We start from the raw sequence: 20815 nt of genomic DNA, 5'->3' as shown, positions 1-20815 counted from the left end.
GAGTGGACTGTAAACTAAATATGAGCAGTCAGTGTGATACGGTGGCAAAAAAGGCTAATTCAATCTTGGGTTGTATCAAAGGGGCCATAGCATCAAAATCGCAGGAGGTCACAGCCCCTCTCTATACTGCCTTGGTCAGGCCGCACCTGGAGTATTGTGTGCAGTTCTGGAGGCCTCACTTCAAAAAGGATGTGGACAAAATTGAGAGGGTGCAGAGGAGAGCAACAAGGATGATCAGGGGTCTGGAGACTGAGCCCTACAAGGAAAGGCTGAGGGTCTTGGGAATGTTTAGTTTGGAGGAGATTGAGGGGGGACATGATTGCTCTCTTTAAGTATTTGAAAGGCTGTCATTTGGAGGAGGGCAGGGAGCTGTTCCAGTTGGCAGGAGAGGGTAGGACCCGAAGCAATGGGGTTAAATTACATGCACAAAGGTACCGGCTGGATATTCGGAAAACCTTTTTCACGGTCATAGTAGTTCAAAAGTGGAATCAGCTGCCTAGGGAGGTGGTGAGCTCCCCCTCACTGGCAGTTTTCAAGAAGAGGCTGGATGAATATTTGTCAGAGATGCTTTAGGCTGATCCTGCACTGGGCAGGGGGTTGGACTAGATGGTCTATATGGCCCCTTCCAACTCTATGATTCTATGATTATTATAGCTCACTGAGTGATCTCAGTCTAGTCTCTTGCTCAAACTCCTTCACTTGTGGTGGGAATAAATTGGGGTGAGAAGAACTACATCTGCTGCTTGGAGCTGCAATGAGAAATTTGAGAAGATCTATTCAACTTTCATGCTAAAGCATTCAGAAACATATCAGAATTTATGCAGCTCTGGAATGGCAGCAGTAGCTTTCAAGTTGTCTTGATTAGGGAAGGATTTCTTAAATCAGATAATGAGGAATGGTGGATAAGCTACATTGAAAGACAGTTGGCCTACCATTACTTGATTCCGCCTTCCGAAAATGCGCAGTCACAAGAAGGTATGAGGAATGTTCTAGAGTGTGCAGGGAAGCAGTGGGACCCCCAAAGGCCTAGACAGTTTCCTCCCTGAACCATGCCCCCCTTATATTTACATGCCTTTCAGAATCCACTGCAATGCTCCGGATCATGTAACAAAAACACAGAAAATTGCCCTTACAAGACAGGTTGATACAGAATGGGTTTTCGGAAGGCAGGAAGTTTCATTCATTTATTCCTTGAAGGTATATCCCCACCCTTCTGCCCAGGAGCTCATCTTCCTCCTCACAGCAAACTCTGAGAAGTAGGATAGGAAGTAGGATAGTCTGAGAAAGAAAAATCTGAACTCAGATCCTCCTACACTCTGACCACTACACTGCACAACTTCTTTGGGAACCACTATCCTGCATCATGCTGCTGTCACATCTCTTGTGCACTGATCAGTCCTAGCTAATGAAAAGGGACAATTAGTTCATATAAATTAGAGGCTAGGCAGGTGAGCCATGAAATCTCCAGTTCAAATCTCACTTTAGCCATGAATTCATTAAATAGCTTTAGACAAGCTACCTGCCTTTCTTTGTTTCTTCATTCGTAATCTGGGTGTAACATTGGCTGTTGGGAAGATTACACTTTAAATAAAGCACTAGATGAACAGCATCATCATTCCTGTTAATAATTATAGCCTGCACTATGGCTTCAGTAACATGACATCAGGAAGATTAGCTCCTATTACCTTTCTATGAGGAGGCTACAAATTTTGAAGGTTTTAGATCTATGCAGCATAACAAGCCTTCAAAATAATACAGTTTCTTGGAAAAAGATTTTTCAATACCCCGAAAGGATAAAAATTGTACTGGGTGGGGGGTGGGGAAGAAATATATTTACAAAACTAATGCAAAGCACCTGAAGTTGCTAATGGTTTTGTAATCTAAAACTGGAGAATACTGTAGTCATTAAAATAGTTTATTGGGATTAATGTCTACATAACATCCAGTGGCTGATAAAGGTTCTTCTTTTTTTAAAAAGGTTAAACGCATTGAAAGGCAGCTGAATTTTAAAAATATTGGATGATACATTTATCATTTGGAGCCATGGGGAGGAAGAATTGATGGGGTTTTTGAATCATCTCAACAACATCCACCTGAACATACAATTCACAATGGAGAAAGAAATCGAGGGAAAACTCCCATTCCTGGATACCCTGGTCATCCGCAAAGCAAACTTTCAGTTAGGTCACAAGGTCTACAGGAAACCAACTCACACTGATCGGTACTTACACAAAAACTCCAATCACCACCCCCGACAGAAAAGAGGCATAATGAAAACATTAATGGATCGTGCAAGACGGATATGTGAGCCGCACTTTCTCAATGAGGAAATTAATCATCTAAACCATGCACTTCAGGCAAATGGCTACTCCAGAAATGAAATCCGAAGAGCAATCAAACCCAGGATGAATCAAACAACCAAGGAAAAACAGGCTCCTACAGGAAAAGTGTTTTTGCCATATATCAAAGGAATTACCGATCAGATGGGAAAGCTTATGAAAAAGCATAACCTTCAAGCAGTATTCAGACCCACCCGAAAAATACAACAGATGCTACAATCAGCAAAAGACAGTAGAGACCCCCTCACCTCTGCAGGAGTATACCGTATACCCTGCAGCTGTGGACAAGTTTACATCGGGACCACAAAGCGTAGCATCCAGACAAGAATAAAAGAACATGAAAGACACTGCAGACTTGGACAACCTGAAAAATCAGCAGTGGCTGAACATAGCCTAACTCAAACAGGGCACAGTATCTTATTCCAGGACACCAAAATACTGGACAACACTTCCAACTACTTTGTCAGACTGCACAGGGAAGCCATTGAAATTCACAAGCATAAGCAAAACTTCAACAGGAAAGAAGAAACCTTAAGAATGAACAGAGCATGGTTTCCAGTTCTGAAAAACACCAGGCTAACAAAACATTCTATCCCCGACAATAGCCCTGCAGAGAAGATTAGCACATCAAGTACCAATCCATATGCAAAAGAACCTCCTCAGGATACAGTGAAGCCTCCCGCCATTAGCATTCCACACCCTGGGAAACTCTTACAGGATGACTCAGCTCAACCCCACCCCTCCTGAGGAGATACAAATGACCTACATCTTTTCCACACTGTGACACTGAGAGATCTCTGTCTTTTGGTGCTACACCTCTGAAGATGCCAGCCACAGCTGCTGGCGAAACGTCAGGAACTACAATGCCAAGACCACGGCAATACAGCCCGGAAAACCCACAACAACCATTTAAAAATATTGTTTCTATTTTTTCTGAGAAAGAACATTTCCTTCTCACAGCCAATCATATGTGGAGTTCCTTAAAAGAAAAAACTCCCACAGGCGAATCAGCCAAAGGATCAACAAAGGAAGGGTTGGAGGGAGGGGGTGAGGCTGAAATCTAGGAAATAGGTTGATCCAGTGCTTCTGTGATGCACTGGTTCAGCGCATGTGCAAAAAAAGGAAGAAAGGGCTGGCACCGTGATGCGTTGGTGACGACAATGCAAGCACTCATGATCCCAACTCATTTTGGCACAGTGGGGACTAAACAAAACAATGGGGCCATGCGGACCAAACATGAGGGGTGTGAACAGCCACATACAAGCTGATTCCACGCCTTTTGGCTTTACATCAGGGATAGTGAGGAGTTATGTCCCCAGTGCAGAAGAAGCTTCAGAGAGGTATGCTGCAGCAAATAGGCTAAAGGTTCTGCAGAGCCACAAATGGATAATTATCTATCTTTTGACAGATTCCAGAAGCCAAGACAATGCAATACAACGTAACAAAAGCTAATACAAATTTTGTGACACCTTAAAAACCAAGAGATTTATTGTGGATCTAATATGCTTGTTTTCAAATTTCTACAATCCATACTCTCTTGCATTGTTTATTGAATGTCCCAGCCATTGATCTTATTGACTGTGTAATTCGCCTTGAGACTCTGTGAGAAAGGCAGACTATAAATTAATTATAATCCATGAAAGCTTTAAAGATCTCTTTTGGATTTGCAATATGTGAATAACCCCATCAACTATGACATCCTACGCTGTATCCTATACATTCTTACTGCATGTGACGCACGGCTCCCTTTGTGAAAGTGGTCCTCTGTTGCAGAGTGCAGTCCTCCAGTGCTAATTTTTAAAATTTATAGACTGCCCCGTACACTGAGACTCAAGGCAGATTACACAGTATAAATTGATCCTATCAATGGGATCTAATAAGCATTGCAATCAGTGTAGGATTACAGAAATTTGAAACAAAGCAAAAAGTATTAGACATGAAATGTCAAACATAGAAGACTATGCAGGGGAGCAGGATAATACATGCAGCAAAAAGATAATGCATACTACATGCAGTAGTATAGTCCACAATCCTGTTCCCTTTGTTAAAGTACCCTCCTGAACCATTTCTTTAAAATATAGCCCTGTTAGCTTTGTAAAAATACCCTCCTGGACAGTTCGTGATTAACATAAGTTTGCAGAATGAAAGCATCGGAGCCTTCCTGATCTCCTCCAGCAGGCCATTCCTCAAGGTGGGAGCCACAACAAAGAATATCCTTGCTCATTTGCAGGGTGGCACCTGCAGAAGGCATTGCTCAAATGAGCAAAGCTGTTGTGGCTGAGCACAGAAGTAGTTTTGCGGATGTGTATGTTATACCAGCACTTCGAACTGAACTCAGTAAGCAGCAGGCAGCCTATGGAGTAGCATGCTAGTCACTTTCTGCTTATGCAAAATGCTCTGTATTGTGTGAGTGGGAAGCGCCTAGTGCCAAAAGAACACAACAGAAGATCATGCTGCAAAAATGAATGCTGCAATAAACTAAGAAAAACAGATGATGTCAGATTTCAACATCAAATGTTCTAGTAGTTGTTAATTGTTATCTTGCCTTGAAACAAGGGAAGCTTTCGATCAGATTCACTACCTCCCTTCTGCTAAGTTGCATCTAATGTCAGAGGAAGGGTTGAGGAAAAGAGTCATTTGATTGGGCTTAGTAGAAGGGAGTCACTGGTTCCAACCCATTACACTTATTCTACAAAGATGCATTTGGTAATGAGTCCACCATGCACTAGATTCTAGAACATCACACTGCCAAGAAAAGCTGCTTAAAAGACTTGTTGAGACTATCATGTTCCTTGAACATTGTTTCAAGCTGTGTATGATCTTGAAGTAATGCTTACTGAATTGGTGACATGTTGAATTCACCGTCTAATTCTCAATAGGTCATTTCAAACACAGACACTATTCACGGCATAGCCCCAATCCAGCATTACTGGCACAATGTAATCCAGTATGTGAAAGAAATTGGGGCCACGGCTACAGGGAGAATAGCCTTCCACTTTTTAAAAAGAGAATTTTGCAAACCTGTACTGAAAAGGATTAGATCCTAAGAGCTTGTTTCCACAGCTCTTCATCTGCTACAGAACCAGTCCTCCTCTATGGAGTATGTTCCTCCACCACTAAGCTCATGTTGGCTCACTGCGAGGCAATGGCCCTGCATGATCAGAAGAGCTTAGAAACAGAGGAACGTACTCCATAGAGAAGGACGGACAACAGCATAGAAAAGAGCATTGCATCAAAGGTTTAGGATTCAAGCCTATTTTTTGTGCATGTAATGGTGGGTATGGAGGAATTATTTCACAAGTGATATCACAGACTCCATAACACTCAAGCCATAAGACAGATCTGTTTTGATTTGTTCCACCAAGTATTGAGTGATGGTCAAGGAGTATCGTTGTGCATGAAGCAGTTCTGTTGCTAAAAACTGAGCAAACTCAGTTCAGGAAAGTAGCAATGGATTAGTGGTAGAGTGTCCTGAGGTTTGAACTCTGGTGTCTCCAGCTAAAGAACTGTAGATAGCTGAGCGTTGAAAAGATTCCTCTCTTCCTCAGACCCTACAGAACCACATTTGTTTACATGTCAGACCAATGGAGCATCTCAGTATTCAAACGCAATAGGTCATGATCTGAATTGAGTCTGAGATCAAGAGACAGTCTAGAAGCCTCTTATTCTTCAAAGTGTATTCTGGTTCCAAAAATCCCATCTTTTTTAATTGCTCAAAGGATGTGTGAAGACTGCACCAACCAACTGTACTCCTTTTTTCTTATATGGGGCAGGAGGGAATTGAAACAGTATGCAAACATAAGAGTACACAATTGTGTTTGTCCCATTACCCCAAAGGTAATATTTCTTCCCTCTTGATATGAAAACAATTATCCTTCTGTGTAGGAAAACTGACACTTGGCTCCTTGCAACTGCAGAATCTTTTACTTCTGTCTGAACTGATAAGACCACTATTTGTTTGATACCCCTTAAAGCCAATGATGCTCTGCAGCTTCACTATAAGGTTATTTCATGATATTTTAAAAATACTGTTTCACATACCAAATGTAATGAGTCCTTAATCACACCTTGTCACTAGTAATATTCTTAGGCAACGGTAATTTCCTCTTTTTTGTGTGTAACTGACCTGCTACAATTTAGACTATACACACAGAAAATATCACTATTTACCTAATTTACTTACACAGCAGATGTCATAGCCTCACTGTGCTTTGTAATTATCTTCTAGTTGAAAGATTTAGTCCCTTGAAATGGCATTTTAGGGCTCTGATAAACTGAAGAAAAATTGTCTCATTTCAGACACCATATGGAAACCATGATTTATTTTAACTATGGTTTAGTTTGTGAAACTAAGATTCAGCTCACAGATGATCACTTATACCCTGATCTGCCTCAACAAATGCTGTTTTCATTGCCTTCTCGGAGGGTGTCATCTGGGAGTGAGCCAGGATATGTCCGTGTTTGCAGAGCCATAAACTGTGGTCAATAAGCCAAATCCTGGCTTTGGATTCTGGTTTGACCGACCCTGACTAACCATAGTCAGTGAAGTGGCCTGTGTCCAGACAATTACATATTTAACTAAGGCATAATTTTGTGTCGTGTCTGAACTAAGCCACTGGCTACCTCAGCCTGATGACTAGGTGGCATAAATGTAATGGTTAGGGGTGTGCAGTCAGAAATTCATCAAAATCTGACCTGATAATGCCGATTAGTTACAATCTGATATTATTTAGGCATGTTATTGCCTGGTTTTGATTTCATGGGCCGCAGAAGATGCAGTGAGTTTAGGTTGTGACTCAATATTAGCAATAGGTACAGGGGTGTTGGGACAGGATTGGCATTTTTGTTTAGCTTTTTCACTTTCAGCTGATCTTATTGGCTTGGGGAGGGTTTCTGATTTTATATAACCATAGCTCTTTTTTACCTGTTTTGTTTTTCAGGGTGCACATGTGCTAGGTAGGCTTTGCTTGCGTCCAGTGACAGTCTGGGTAGGCAGGCGGAGAGAGGAAAAAGCCTCATGACAGAGACACAACAGCAACCAGACTACACTCCATGCAGAAGAAAAAATGTCTATTGGGGAGGATAGCACCCACATACATCCTCCATCAATGGTCTCAAATGGAGGCACTGTTTATTGAAATATATTTCATAATTATCATTTTAATAGCCTCCGGGATTTAAAACATATAAAAGAGAAGCGGAAGATTCTAGACTGATTTGGAAATACAGAAGAGGTCTCCAGTATAAAGAGAGATTTTTGTTTTCTCTTCCCTGCCTTAGAACACATGGATGTTCTTTAAGTTTTCTCCTCGTGAGATTACTTCTCCAGAAGTAGACAAGTAATCCTGTGAGGGGAAACAAAACATATGCAGGAAAGTGTTTAGCATACCCAAGGGCCTGTGCTAACCCTCATCCAACAGTTGCAGACGACGTTAGAAAAGGAAAGCTCAGAAGGGGGTTGAGGAATTCCCTCCCTTCCCAGCAATTCCACTGACACAGTCCATAACATCATTTTGGCTTCAGCTGCTGCTCTGAATGCACTTATTCCAAATAAAAAACAGCCTCACAAATAACTTCATTTTTTATTATCTGTGCAGAGATTAGTGCAGTTGCCTGCATAACCTGTGTAGTAAGGGCACGTATGGGTTCACAGAATCATAATAATCAAGAGCAGAAGCCAGTCATTGGCCAGCCTTAGAAAAACAAAGGAAAAAAACCCTCTTACGCTACTGGTACTTTATATCAAGGAAAGCCTTGATGGATCATGTTAAATGGCCATCTAGTTCAGCATCCTGTTTTCAGTCGTGGAGAGCCACAAGCATCAGAGAAGCCCATATAGAAATGATCCCCTGCTTTTTCTCGTCTGCATCTCATATTCAAAGGTATGTTGCCTCTGATTAAGCAGCTGTCAGCTGACTATTACCCTCTGACAGACCTATCATCCCTGAATTTATTTCTGAAGAAATTCTGAAGTGCCTGTAAGAGTCAAAATATGAGTCAAAGTACCGTTACAGCTAGAATGCGGTGAGAAGATTCCCAGGCAGGATGGGCTCGAATTGTGACTCTCAGTTGGGAGTCTGCTTTCTCTGATTTCTCTTTCCCGGAGAAGCTGTTTGCTGTGCCCATGCTTGGATGGGGAAAGAAAAGTCTGGTGAAGGGGGCACTGACTTCCAGCTGGGTATTGATTTGGCCACGCATCATGGATCTATCAGGCCATATGTGGCCCATGGGCTGTATGTGGTGCACCTGGTTTTATATTATGGTTGGATCATTTATTCTGCTCAGATGTTTTGTCTATTGTGGGATTTCCAACAATTCCCCTTCCCTCTGTAGACCATTAAGTTGTGCCTCCCAAACCTTCCGTAAGCATACCCCCGGGGATTTTGAAAAGCAGAAGTTGTAGTGGGAGGAGAATTCTGCTCCCTATGGAAGTAGATGGATTTTCATAAGGAACAATCACTTGTGCTTACACCAAAACTTATGAGTATAGCTTAAGCATTTTTAGCAACATTGAGGAAGACAGAGTTGGACCATTTTTCTTTTTTAGTATCAAGAGCAAGGTCAAAAAAAATCACAGCTGAAAAACGATACTTCAAATACTCGGCTTTCTGACATACGAACAGACAAACAATGATGGTTGGTTGGAGTGAAAAAATGGAAATCATTAACTCAAATTTATATTTTTAGGTACCTCTGTCAACTCATGTGTCACCTGCACATGGGTATAAATAACAATTACCCCCTTCACCATTTTGTGAATCTAATTTGATTTATGCTTGTTAAGCAGAGAGCCCAGGCTTAGGTAAAGAAGTATTATTCCTGTGCAATGCCATTAATCATGGTCTGAAGAGCTGATAATTATCTTAGGACAAAGTGATCTATAATATCAAAGGCTATTATCAGGCAATGCAGCCATTAAGTAATTGATTTATGCAACAGTTTATTTTTTTTGTATTAGAAATGTATTATAAATAGCCATCCCCAAACTGAAGCTAGACTGTAGTACAATCAACACAATATGGTAATTAGATACTTTGTCCTTACAAAACAAGAAAATGGTTTTAGCTTGCTGCATGGCCTGAGAACCAGAGTGAGAGATGCAGACAAAATTATGAATAAATTCCCTCTAGAATTCTGTCACTGCACAAACATGATAGCTGAGATAGTTTGTACCAGAATTAGCTCAAGGTTCCATCCAAACATACAGCTACATTTTATGCAATACAGACTCTATTACGACCTACCCCATGGAAAATTATAGTATTTGGGGTTGCTATTTATCAAAAAAACAGAATAAATCATAGTTTTGCAAGACCCTTTAATTAGCCAATCCACTTTCCTGCCCATAGAATTTGAAATGAGCCAAATTCCTGCAAGAATTAGCTATTGATTGTCCAGAGGCTACAACTGGTAAAGAATGCTGCATCCAAAATTTTGACTGGAGTGGGCGGTAGGGACCATATCACTGCAGTCTTATTCTACCTACACTAGTTTCCAATAAGCATCTGGGCCCAATTCAAGGTGCTGCTACTAACCCTTAAACTCCTATACAGCTTGGGACCAGCAAAGACTCCCTACGCCATATGGAGCTACTTGGCTGGACCTTTCTTGGTCCTAGCACCAAAATTATGGAATTCCCTTCCCAGAGTGATTTGACTATCCCCTTCTGCTATTGTCTTCTGCCACCAAATGAAGTCTTTCCTGTTTTGTCTGGGGTTCTCTCTCTGAATTCCCTGGACTCTCCTTGTATCCTTTGGGAATACTTTTAATGCATAAAGATAAAGAGCAGCAAATGCTTCAATTGTCCTAACAATGGAAACCAAAAAGTTATTCCTTTGTCACTCTACCACAAATGGACCCTTGGGTGGCCTTGTGGAGATTTCCTAAAGAAGGCTACTTACATCCTGAAGTAGAAAGCAAGGAGCTGGACATAAAGTTGGCACTGGTCCGCCAGTTGGAAGAAGCACTGTGTATGGCAGAAATATCAGCCTCAGTTTTCTTATCCTGTGAGAGGGAATGAAAATGCATCCTATGAAATAGCAGATTTTGATATATGGTCTTTTATCTTTCAGATTAAAACAGCCTAAAGCCTGGGTTATATAAAGTGGCAGAATGATTATAAACTGATACAATCTGTTTCAGTGTTCAGAATGTAAATCTTGTAGTTAGCATTAAATCTGATTTCCTTCCCAGATTCTATGTCCTTGTCAGAATTCTGGGAGAAGTCACCTTCTGTACTCGCTGCTGCAAGTTCTGCAGCTTCTTGTTATAATATGTGGATTAAACAGGAGATGCTCAAACTGGTAAAGCAGCATCTGGCAATTGATGTCTATTGTGTTTGTTTCAGCATGAAATCTATGCATCTGCAAAGGAAAACAGCTCACCACATTTATTTTAGACTAAATGAACCCCAATGTGTATTTGTTGTTACTCGGGACATTTACATCCCACCATTGACATAAACTGCCAAAGGGGATTTAAAAATTAAATTCATGTCTAGCTGGCCATTCTAGACCTATTATATTAAATTTGTTCTTCCAATTTCAGGGCATAAAGGCTCCCACCAATGCGGTACCCTGAAAAAAAGATGATAAAATAACCAGGAAAGGTACAATGCAAAGCAGGCGGCATTACAGGCCCTCTGTAGTTTCTGGTTCTTCATTTCCCAAGCTGAGGCCCTTTACACTGTAGGAAGGACACTAGAGAGTTTGTTGAAATGCACAACAGGCCACGCTGCATGTGCTGACACTTATGCACAAGCTGAAATGAACTCCTGGGTGGTATCATTTATTTATTTATTTTATTTTATTTGTAGGCCGCTTGCCCCACATGCGGGCTCCGAGTGGATTCACAACACATGGATATAAATACAATAAAACAATTGAATAGTTAAAATTAAAACAATTATACAAATACTAAAACATATGAAGGCACATTCACGTCAGACATATTTTAGGATCTTTGCCTCCACTCTGATGGGAGTAAACCATCCTTGCACAGTAAGAGGTTTAAATACTGTCTGAAATAGGCAAATGTCAAAATGAAGACATTCTTCTAGGAACCACATAAATAATATTCATAACCAACTCATACACAACTTCCACAATACGCAAAAGTTCTCCATACTGAACCAATATGGTGTGACCAAAGAATCTCAGAGGCAAACATTCTGGCCCCGGAACTTCCAGAAGGGAGACTGCTCCAGGGCTGTAGCCAGTCAAGCTATGAGACTTGGCTATGAGATGGATGAAGTCAAACACAGATGAGGAAATAAAACTGACAGAAGAAATGGTGACAAAACAGCTATTGCAAATATTGCCCATTGCAGCTCAAGCCTGGGTTTTTACAACAATTATTTAACAAAATTTATATCCCACCTTTCTGCCCTCGTAAGAACTACCACTTTGTGCAGAAAGCCCACCATTTTGCTGGCTGACCTACAACTGCTAGAGGACTACATGATTGTGGAACCCCCAAAACATCCACTAGGGACTGGAAGTGCTGTGGCCAACTTAGCCATGGGTCTTCAAAGAGACCTGACTCTAACTGGGTTAGGCCTGCTGGACAGCCCACCCCCTTGCTCACGGGGGCTGTGCCCCCCCAGTATTCCCTGCTGACAAACCACCATAGAAGAAGCCCCTGTGAAAAGGCCAAAACCTGTATGACTGAAGGAGGAAGGTCCAAAAAAAAGGCACTGGCACCAGGGCCCAGAACCCCAGCCCCAGCCAAGAGGGCCTGTTCCACCTATGGGCAGTGGGCGTATCCTTCAGAGGGAGTGCCCCTACATGGAGTGTGAGACAGGGAGGCTACCTCAAAATGGCGAGTCTATGCTTGCCCTCATCATCATGACAGAACTGGAATGAGGAAAAGCAATGGAGGCTCTTCTAGATTCCGGGAGCATATCTATGGTTCAGGCTGCACTGCTACCCTACAACAGGGCCAAGACAGGATGGATTCCAGTGGCACCAATCTAGGTGGGCAGTAGTACAGCTAATAGCTTACTACTGGGGCTGCTGCTATTTGTTGCTCCTCCTGGAGCTGCTGAAACTGATGTACCCTGTATTATTTGAGTGTGATGCTCCCAATTTCCAGCAACTACTTCATGAGGCATATGAATCCAGAACAAATTTTCTATCTCTAGAATGAAGCTCCACTTTATTAATTGCTCCTCGAGGTCATAAGAAATGAAATGAGGGGGATCTGCAGTGAGAAGGAGAGATTGGGGGAAACTGCCAGTTTAGTTTATCCAATCTATGTCATCGTTTTTTTATTCCACCTTTTCTCCAAAAAGTCCAAGGTTAAATATATATGGATTTCCGTGCTCTTTCATCATTTCCCCCAAATTCTGTTTATTGTTTTCAATATCACCAACAATACAAATAACTTTTACAAGAATAGGTATCTATAAATAATTATTACATTTAGTATATGCATGCTCTTTCATCTTCACAACAACCCTGTGAGTTAACATACGCTGAAAGAGACCAACTGGCCAAAGGTCACACCAAAAGCTTCCAAGGGAGATCAGGAATTCAAACCTAGATCTACAAAATCCTAGCTGGTCACAAAATCCTAGCACCGTACCACAGTGGCTCTTGGTACTTGCAATCAGCAGTTGAATATTCAACAATTTTCCAGTGTTCACATAATTCACGATGAGTAGCTGTGTTAGTTCACGTGTTTGTGCATGCATAATATCATACTGCTTTCCTGAAAGCTTCCCTCTCAGCTGCTAATGTTGCCCGATTGCATTTCTGCCAGCAGTTTGTCACATTCTTAAAGTAAAAACAAGATCACTGTGTATTCTCAGTTACCTACAGATGTGTAGGTTTATCCTATGGCTATGTGATTTGTAATGTGTTAATAATGTAAGTTCAAATGATGACCATTCAAAGTCTTCAGCATCCCCGATGAACATAGTATGTTTAAAACTAACAAAAGGTGTCTTTTATGAATCATGTTTCTTATGCGATGCACAAAGTATTTCCTCCTTTTATGACTTGAAAATTCATGCACGATAGGTCTATCAATTCTTACTAGCTGTGACAACTAAGAAGGAAACTGTATCTAGAAATGATATCTTTGCATACTGGAAACAAACAGGAGACAGCAATCTCCATTTTGTCCCATTTGTGAACTTTTTAAGACTATCTGGCTTGTCACGATTGGAGATAAAATACTTGGACTAAATTAACCTTTAGTCTGAGACCCAATAAGGCCATTTTTATATTCTTATGTTTTCTGCAAGTAGAACTGGAAATCTGCTGTGTGTGATCATACACTATCCCCTAACAAACAGAGCTAATTGAATGCAAAGGAGGTTTGAGAGAGAGAGAGAGAGAGAGAGAGAGAGAGAGAGAGAGAGAGAGAGAGAGAGAGAGAGAGAGAACTTACCCTGAATTCTCTGAGTCTGCGCTTTGAATCTTCCAGATGCTGCTGCAAAGAACCCATGATTTCCTTATATTTAGTGTATCTCTCTCCAATCATTTCTGCCCGATCAGAAGAATTCTAAAAGCACAGAGTAAATGGTCAGCATCAGTGGAATAGTCATTTTTGGAATGTAATTTAAGACCTTGTCCAAAGCCCCAGCAAATAAATAAGGCTTGCAGCTCTTCCAGAGTATTTCCAAGGAGGGAGCTCCCTCACTTCCTCAGAGAGCCCATTCCACAGAGTAGGGGTTGTGATGGAAAAGGCCCAGGTTCTGGTTGATTTCCAAACAGGCCACCCTATGTGATGGGACAGCCAACAAATGGCTGCCTGACAACTGTAACTGGCGCAATGGGACGTATGGAAAGAGATGGGCTTTCATGAGCTTGACATGAATAGTTGCCATAGGAATTTCCTGCTTGGCTGCTGCTCCCTGGGGCACGTTCCCAGGAAGTCCTGGAAGACGTGGCTTTGGTCAGTATTGTGAGAGCGGCCATCTGAACCTGTCACTGCCATGTGCTATACAGCTCCTAGCACCATTAGTGTTAATTAAATGTTAACAGTAGTAGCCATTTTGACTCAGTGGTGTGACAAAGTGAGACCTTACACATTATATTAATCTTCATTCCTCTTCACGCCCTTCTTGCTTTCACAATATTTAAACAAGCCATTAAAACATGGAATACTCAGTCTACAGTTTTAAAGGGGTGTGAGAAATCACTTTGTACTTCTGCGGGTTGATCACTTTGTACTTGTGTGAGGACTGATACTTTAAAAAATGATCAGTCTAACTTAACTAATTCACTGGGGGGGGTTCAAATTGCTTATTTTGATGGTTTCAAGCCTTACAACTTATGTCACGTGTGAAACATGGTTCTAATTAACAAAAGCAATGGTATAGGAGCATTCTTACATATTTTACTCACTAAATATCTGGCATTAATTCTGAACCCTAACATAGTTTGAATAAACTTGAAATTCAAAGACTCTGCAGTCTTTGCAAGTTTATCAATACATAACCTCAGCGAAAATCCATGATCATTCAGTATATCCTCATTTTAGAAGTGGTGCATTGTGTCTATATAAACCAAACATAATCTACTTCTTTTCAAATATTAGCACAACTAAGAGCTGCTGCCACACTAATGAAAAACAGCTTATCAAAATATTCCAAACAGATCAAAAACTCCCACAAAGAAAAGATATAATCCTCAGCTATTTACCTTAATTTTATTAAACTTAAAATTACCATATGGTTATCAGGTGGGATTCAAGCCAGGATGAGGGTTCTTTTTGTTTGGAAAGGGGAGATCTCTCTGATTAGAATAAAGGGATGGAAACAGAAATAGAACTGGAAATAGGAAGGGAACTGATTATATAGCAAACCCATTCACGACACCATCACATAATTTTAATGTATATTGGAAAACAATATATGAAAAATGGTTAAAATGTGATAGAGTTTATGACCCCAGAACACAGATTTCTCAGTGTGAAGAAGAATGCAAAATACTTTCTAATGAAAGAGATAGGACAAAGTATTCTCACTCCAAAATCTCTAAAATCTTCTAAAAGGCTCAGTTTCTCAGGAACAGACTCTAGGTGATCTAAGGCCACTCGAGTACTCTGCAAAACACAAGAAAAGGTTTTTTAAAACTGACATTTTAGTCTCGCTTATTCTTTATATTTTTGAAGTATGTGCAATATCCTTGTGCAAGTGTGCACATTCATATACAGGGAGCACAGGGAATGGTGGTTCTCATTTAACCAATTGTGCCAGATATTGAGGCTCAACACTCTACTCCACATCCCACCCATAGGAATCTGCAGCAAACAAACACCATCCCACCGGGAGTGCCACGGTGCCAGCTCCCATGCCTGGCAGGACCCTTCTCCCTGAGCCATGGACTAATCCCCCATTGCAGGCCGATAAGCTAGCCAGGTGCCTGGGACCCCTCCAAGACAGCTAGCTTCCTACAGCTCTACACAGGCTGTGAGGGGAGGAGGCACCCAAGGATGATGTCAGATGTCAGGGCCATCTGTCAGCCCAGAAACAGCAGGAGGCATCAAGATGGTTTGCTGGAGAGATGGGACTACCCAGTACCTTCTCTCCCCTCTCTATGTTTCCGCTTTCTTTTCCCAGTGTCTGCGTGGGCTACATTTAACTGCATGCATGTGCACAACTGAACTTTAAAGAGGTTGAGCTAAAGTGGACTCAGAGGCAAGAAAATTTAATAAATGAAAGGTCTGGCCCTATCAGAAACTTTGATTTTACAATAATACAAATGAAATGACTATTTTTTAAACTTTAAACATTCTATGGGTTTAACCTGTACTACCCAGAACATGAACCATTTAGATATTATTTCCCATTTATCTTCCAAAACTGTCACAAACCATTGTGATTTCTTTGGTTAGAACTCAACAGCAAACTAAAAATTGGAGGATTCTGCTAATTCAGAAGCAACAACCCCTATCCCCTTACTGAATGAACATAGATCCTAAATGGTGTAATCAGTTCTTTAAAATGAATCTCTGTTCAGCTGAAACAGAGGGAACACTAGAGAAAGACCTAGACATGGCACTGCTCCAAGGCAGATGACATCACCAAAATCTCTATATTCAATATATAGACAAATAGCCGTACAGAATTAACCAAGGATGCATTTCCGTAAAGATTCATATCCAAACTGCTGAAATATGTGCAAAAAAATTTTTTTTATGGAGAAATAATGCCCACTCTCTGCCAACATTTACAGTGTATTCCTAAATGGAGTTACTCCAGTCTAAGCCCACTGAAATCAATGTTTAGGATTGTACTGTTAATCAATCAAATAAAACCAGTGAAGATAATGGATACATCCCTCCAGACAAATTTGATACTCATATTTTCCCTCATTATCTGCGCACTGTTTTTGCATGATTACTAAAAACCAGACAAAATATACAAAAAAACCCCAAACAAACAAAAAAAACAGAGCCACTGAAAACATTTATTTCACCTTTTAACTCAAGGGACTTCTCGTCCCACCCAAATTGGATCAGACCTCAAAGATCTCTATAAACAATGCAGGAGGACTCAACAACAAAAAACAAAACCAAAAAAGTTGCCTAAGGCATGCAGAACCATAATGCAGCAAGCAAGTTGCTAAGGTAGAAGACAATCCCATAAAAAGGAAGGTGATGCATACAATAAATATCATAATAAACTACAATCCTGTTCCCTTACAAAAGCAGCTTGATGTGAACAGGCAGTTGCTGATCCTACCCACTTACAGGTTGGCTCCTTCAGAAGGTTTATCTGAAAAGAATAAAGCTGTTGAGGTGGGGCATAGCAGGAGAGGTGGTCTTGCAGGTATGTGGGTCCAAGGCCATTAAGGACTTAAACTTTAACTCAACCTGGTAACTCATCGATAACCAATGGTATGTCTGTAGAATGGATATGACCTGCATGCTCCATCTAGTGCCCAATAGTAGCCAGGAGCAGCATTCTATACCAAATGGAGTTTTTGAGTTGTCTTTTAGAGCAGACCCATGTAAAGCACATTGCAATGTTTCAGTCTTATGTTAGCCATGGCAGGGATCCACATGGCCAGATCAAGGTAAGGGGCCATCTTGATTGATTGGTTCAATTTATGTTCTGCCCTCCCCACGAATGGGCTCAGGGCGGATATCAATGATAGTTGAAACCAACAATAAAATCATAAATACAGACATAAATTCAATTCAAGAAAAACACCACCCTGAAAGGCAGCTATACTTTCTATATACTTTCTTAACCCCAACACACACACACACCCCACGGGGTGGAGAAGGTAACCAGATGACCCAATGAACCAACTGATGGGAACCAGAGCGGGGGGGGTTACATTCCCCCCCCCAACAGGAGGAGGGCTAAACAAAGCAGGAAGTCTTGTTTGCAGCTTCTCTCCAGCTGCTGTAGAGGCATTCCTCCACCGTGTTGGTTGCTTCCTTTGCTACTAGCATTTCCACCTTGAAAAACACTGATCTTATGCAAACAGAAGTGCTAGTGGCAGAGGAGGCAAGCATCCCCATGAAGGTCAGCCTCTGCAGCGGCCAGACAGAAGTGCTAGTGGCAGAGGAGGCAAGCATCCCCATGAAGGTCAGCCTCTGCAGCGGCCAGACAGAAGCATGAGGAGAGAAATGTCATAGGATGCAAGCTAAGGTATCTTTAGCAAAGAAACGAGTGTTTGTGTGTGTGAATTCAGGCCTCTCACTTGAGTCGTAGTAATACAGAAATAGGGCATGTAATTAGAATTAATCAGCATACATAATTTGATTCTTATTCCAACAGTAAAAACATTAGAAGTTCCTGCCTACGCTTACTAGGAAAAAAACTTCGCTGCAAGTAGTAATGTACAACTGGCTTTCCATCGTAAAATGGTCGAATAAGAGTTCCCCTGTAACATCCTTCTATAACTTTTCTTGTACATATAACAAATTACTCAGAGGTGCCCATGAGCTGTGCCTCTCCCACACAAAGAAGCTGTACTCATTTATGTTCTTCAAAGCCTGGATTTCCCACTCCATTAATTTATGGCAAGATGGTTTCCTGCTTCTTCACAGAATAATTTGTGGCCCTAGTCTTCATCATGGCTCAAAAGGTTGAGGGATCACTGAATGAGACACCAGTTTCTCAGGGAACAGTTCTCTGCAGCCTTCAGTGAGCTAGCTGTGTGAAAAAGCTAGCTGCGTGAAAAAGAATAACCAATTCAAATGCTTGGCAGTCATTCTAAGGGACAATGTGTTTCAGGGAACAGTCTGCCACATGAAAAGAACTCTATTAGCTTTGAACATAAGCGCCCCCTGCCCCACCACACACCAAAAACCTATATTGTATTTTTTCTGCATCAGATATATTTGAAATTAAACCAACCTAAGTTCGACCTGTAAAAGGTCAGGTTTCTACTGAATTTTTTTTAATGTGTAGAGAGGCTTCTGGAGCCATTTAACACTTCTCCAACACAACAGGTGGCAGCTAGTATTTTGCGTTACAAGCAAATGGACCAATTCAGGTCCGATACTTGTGTGCAGCCTGCCTACATGACTTTCATAAGCTTTCCAGGTGTTATATAATTTGGAACTTTCTGCTGCATAACAAGGTACTAGAGACATGATTAAGAATTGAAATCTGTTAGTATACAAGACTCGCAGTAGAGATCTTATATGCAAGCTGGCAAAACTATGTCTGAAGCACAGAACTTTGAAACAATCTTTTACAGACTTTAAAGGACCTGTGGTTACCCATACATCACAGCCAGCTTAGCAAAACTAGGGAGGATATATTATCAACACTTTTATGAATGGTCGTTGCATTTTTCAGGATTATAATTTAATTTCACTCAATTACATCTCACCTTGTACTTCCTGCATTTCATGGAGCTTTGACCCTGCAGTGGTACAACTTCCTTTTCATAACCTTGCATATGTACGTCTGCCTAGTGAGGATGTACCACATGCATCTGAGGAAGAGCACTCTAGTCTACAAAACCATATGCTAGAATCAAAATGAGACAATCTCTAAAGTGCAACAAGACTTCTCTTTTCTTATGCCAGCTGCTTGCTCAGTAGCATACCAGTATTGCCTCTCTGTTGTGGGGAAGATCCATGAGCACACCTACATCTTTTGATGTGATATCTGTAAATCACAATATATAAACACAGTATCATCAGGGGTATAAGGTGACAGAATTTTATTTGCATAAAGATGAAAAAGAATGGGAGAAAAAAAAGCCAGTGAAAGGAAAGAAAAAGTAGCATTATTAGCTGACCCATGGAAGTGGCGCAGCAATAACTTAGCAACATGCACAGCTACCTCCTTAATATGGATCAAATGCCATATTTGTATCATTAATGACTCCGCTCTTCTCTGTTCAAAGGGAGAGGCTTAGCCATGCAGAACAAAATGCTAAAAAGGATGGTGGGAACACCTGACACAGAGGGCAATTAAGTACTGCTAATTATTTCCCAGAAACTGCAAACGATGTGCCATAATGCATACAACTAATCCTGAAGACAGCAATGTCTTTCTGCTCATTATTTAACAGGGAACAAAGGGCACTGATACACTGCTCTGATGAATCTGATAAGTGTGAAGGGGGGACTCCAGTTGCACCAGTAAAAGCCACATTGATAGTAATTTATTTAAAAGCTTACTGTTCCATCACGGACCAAATGCTATTAATCTTTTTGTGTTTTCTTAACATAAAAGATTATGTACTTTCTAAGAGGTGTTCTATGTTCTCAGAGAGAATGATAAAACAAATTACTCATTTTCCATGACTTCATATAAACACTTTGATGTTTAAAGAGCATGCGAACAGTTAATCCCCTTTATATTGATGCATTTGCAGTGATAGGCAGTTTTGGGCTGTCCCGCGGGACAGGTCCAAATCAAAGTCAGACGCTGCGTTTTATTTTTAGTCCTGAAACCACAGTGATAAACACAAAAATAAAACAAGTTGGGCTTGTCTATGTTATTCCTATGGTTTGGTTTTATATTTAATACATCTGAAATGCACACACAGTGGAAACAAACAACTCCAGTGTCTTGAACAAGGGCTAAAATCATGCACCCCCCCTCCCCCAAGCTAGGTACAACAAGTGACTGCCTGTAGGCTGCAAGTATTTTTAAAAATTAAAGATGACTTAGGAACCAGCTAAGAAATCCCCAGAGTATAATCCATAAGGAGATGAAATGTAGCCATAATTTAAAGTGACAGTAATGCATTTGAGCAGGCAGTTAGTTACAACTAGGCTAACAGACGTAATGTTAAAGGTGACCCAACAAGGATATTTTTCAAATGGACTGTTAAGTTATGCATCAAAAATAAGACTGTGTGAGACGCATAAAGTGTCCAGTGCTCATGCCCCTCTGAATCCTCAAAAGGTTCCTTCCAGAAACTGCTGACTATCCTGTGCCAAAGTGTAAGAGCAGATTGGGGTGCTTTTCACAAAGTGATTACCATGGCAAAATGACAGAAGTCTGGTGGCAACTGACAAGTATCAACTTTGAAGTCAAAAAATCT

General features: G+C 41.0%; 1 protein-coding gene across 1 annotated transcript in view; it reads right to left on the bottom strand.

Annotated features, from left to right (window-relative positions):
* CEP128 (centrosomal protein 128) overlaps positions 1–20815 on the bottom strand; it is a 228169-nt gene that overhangs the window by 6900 nt on the left and 200454 nt on the right. The window contains exons 22-24 of the mRNA XM_054970762.1: positions 15315–15392; positions 13734–13847; positions 10241–10343 (exon numbers count right to left, since the gene is read on the bottom strand). Of these exons, the coding sequence (XP_054826737.1) occupies positions 10241–10343; positions 13734–13847; positions 15315–15392 (295 nt within the window). The remainder of the gene's footprint in view (positions 1–10240; positions 10344–13733; positions 13848–15314; positions 15393–20815) is intronic.

This window comes from Eublepharis macularius, chromosome 2, assembly GCF_028583425.1.
Source record: "Eublepharis macularius isolate TG4126 chromosome 2, MPM_Emac_v1.0, whole genome shotgun sequence".
Lineage (NCBI taxonomy): Eukaryota > Metazoa > Chordata > Lepidosauria > Squamata > Eublepharidae > Eublepharis > Eublepharis macularius.
The sequence above is the reverse complement of the archived record's forward strand: the minus strand, read 5'-3'. Positions and strand labels throughout refer to the sequence as shown.